At 41.9% G+C, this 1,603-nt stretch overlaps 1 protein-coding gene across 1 annotated transcript; it reads right to left on the minus strand.

The window, feature by feature from the left end:
• Positions 1-758: 758 nt before the first annotated feature.
• On the minus strand, positions 759-1,343 carry LOC138887033 (uncharacterized). Its single transcript, XM_070168745.1, has one exon. It carries the CDS (start codon positions 1,341-1,343, stop codon positions 759-761), a length of 585 nt encoding a protein of 194 aa, XP_070024846.1.
• Positions 1,344-1,603: the final 260 nt, after the last annotated feature.

The raw sequence follows: 1,603 nt of genomic DNA on the forward strand, positions 1-1,603 counted from the left end.
TGTTTTCTAATATTTAGATAGGACAGAAAAATATTCATATAATCTTAACAATGACTTGAATAATTTGACGAAAAATGAAACGAATGAAACCTAAGCGTAATGCCAAAGAACAACATGCTAGTCATGTCACGTCTCAAACTACCCCAAGACGTAACTGGCACCCAACTAACACCATCCGTCAGGCGAATCAATTTTTGTACTCTTAACTTTTTATATAGGCACTGAGAGAAATACTTACAAATGCAAACGCATTAGAAATATCTACAAATAAAATAATTATCCAACTACAACAACAACAACCCAGTGAAATCCCATAGGTGGAATCTGAGAGGGTAGTGGGTACGCAGATCTTCCCCCTACTCCGGGGGAGAGCTTATTTTCAATAGACCCTCGGCACAAGAAGATGGAATGAGACTATGCAGCAGTAATAGCAAAAGAAACTAGAAAAGATAACACCAGTAAAACAATAAGCAAGAAATATAGAGGAAAGCTATAAAACTAAGCAGTAATAATGGCACAGTACTATAGATGAAATGGAGTAATATGAACACAACAAGAGCCACTAACATCCTAAGACAAATCACTACCAGACTAGCTTCCTACAACCTAACTTACAACCCTAATGAAGTACTAAGGACACAACTGGAGCCACTAGCAACGTAAAACATAACATTATCAAACTAGCCTCCTATCTCCTAATATATAATCCTAATGCTCGACCTCCATAACTTCCTATCAAGGGTCATGTCCTTGGAAATCTACACCCACCTCATGTCCTGCCTGATCACCTCTCCCCAATACTTCTTAGGTCGTATTCTACCTTTTCTCATACCCATCAAGGCCAGCCGTTCACACCTCCTTACCGGGGCATCCAGGCTCATCATTCGCACGTGTTCGAACCATCTAAGCCTAGCTTCCCCCATCTTGTCTTCCATGGGAACCATGCCCACCTTCACCCGAATATCTTCATTCCTAACCTTGTCTAACCTAGTGTGTCCGCACATCCATCTCAACATCCTCATTTCTGCAACTTTCATCTTCTGGATATGAGAATTCTTGACTGGCCAGCACTCTGCACCATACAATATGGTTGGTCTAGCCACCGCTCTATAGAACTTGCCTTTAAGTTCCAGAGGCACCTTCTTGTCACACAAGATGCTAGATGTTAATCTCCATTTCATCCATCCCACCCTTATACCGTGCATGACATCCTCGTCAATCTCCCCATCCCCGTGGATAACTGACCCTAGGTATTTGAAGCTCCCTTTTTTGGGGATGACTTGAGAGGCAAGCCTCACGTCCATGTCCGTTTCTCCCGACCCGCCGTTAAACTTGCACTCCATGTATTTTGTCTTAGTCCTGCTCAACTTGAAACCTTTAGACTCAAGGGTCCGTCTCTAGACCTCCAACCTCTCGTTAACACTACTTCGTGTTTAATCAATTAGAACTATATCATCAGCGAATAACATACACCATGGCACCTTCCTTTAAATATGGTGAGTTAGTGCGTTCATTACAAAAGCAAATAAGAATGGGCTGAGTGCAAATCCTTGGTATAACCTCATAACAACTGGAAAATGCTCTGAATTGCACCTATAGAGAG

This window comes from Nicotiana sylvestris, chromosome 3 (genome assembly GCF_000393655.2).
Source record: "Nicotiana sylvestris chromosome 3, ASM39365v2, whole genome shotgun sequence".
In the NCBI taxonomy this organism is placed as follows: domain Eukaryota; kingdom Viridiplantae; phylum Streptophyta; class Magnoliopsida; order Solanales; family Solanaceae; genus Nicotiana; species Nicotiana sylvestris.

Bases quoted from the DNA above. Each gene is read 5' to 3' on its own strand.
- LOC138887033 (XM_070168745.1), bottom strand. From the start codon at position 1,343: ATGGAGTGCAAGTTTAACGGCGGGTCGGGAGAAACGGACATGGACGTG.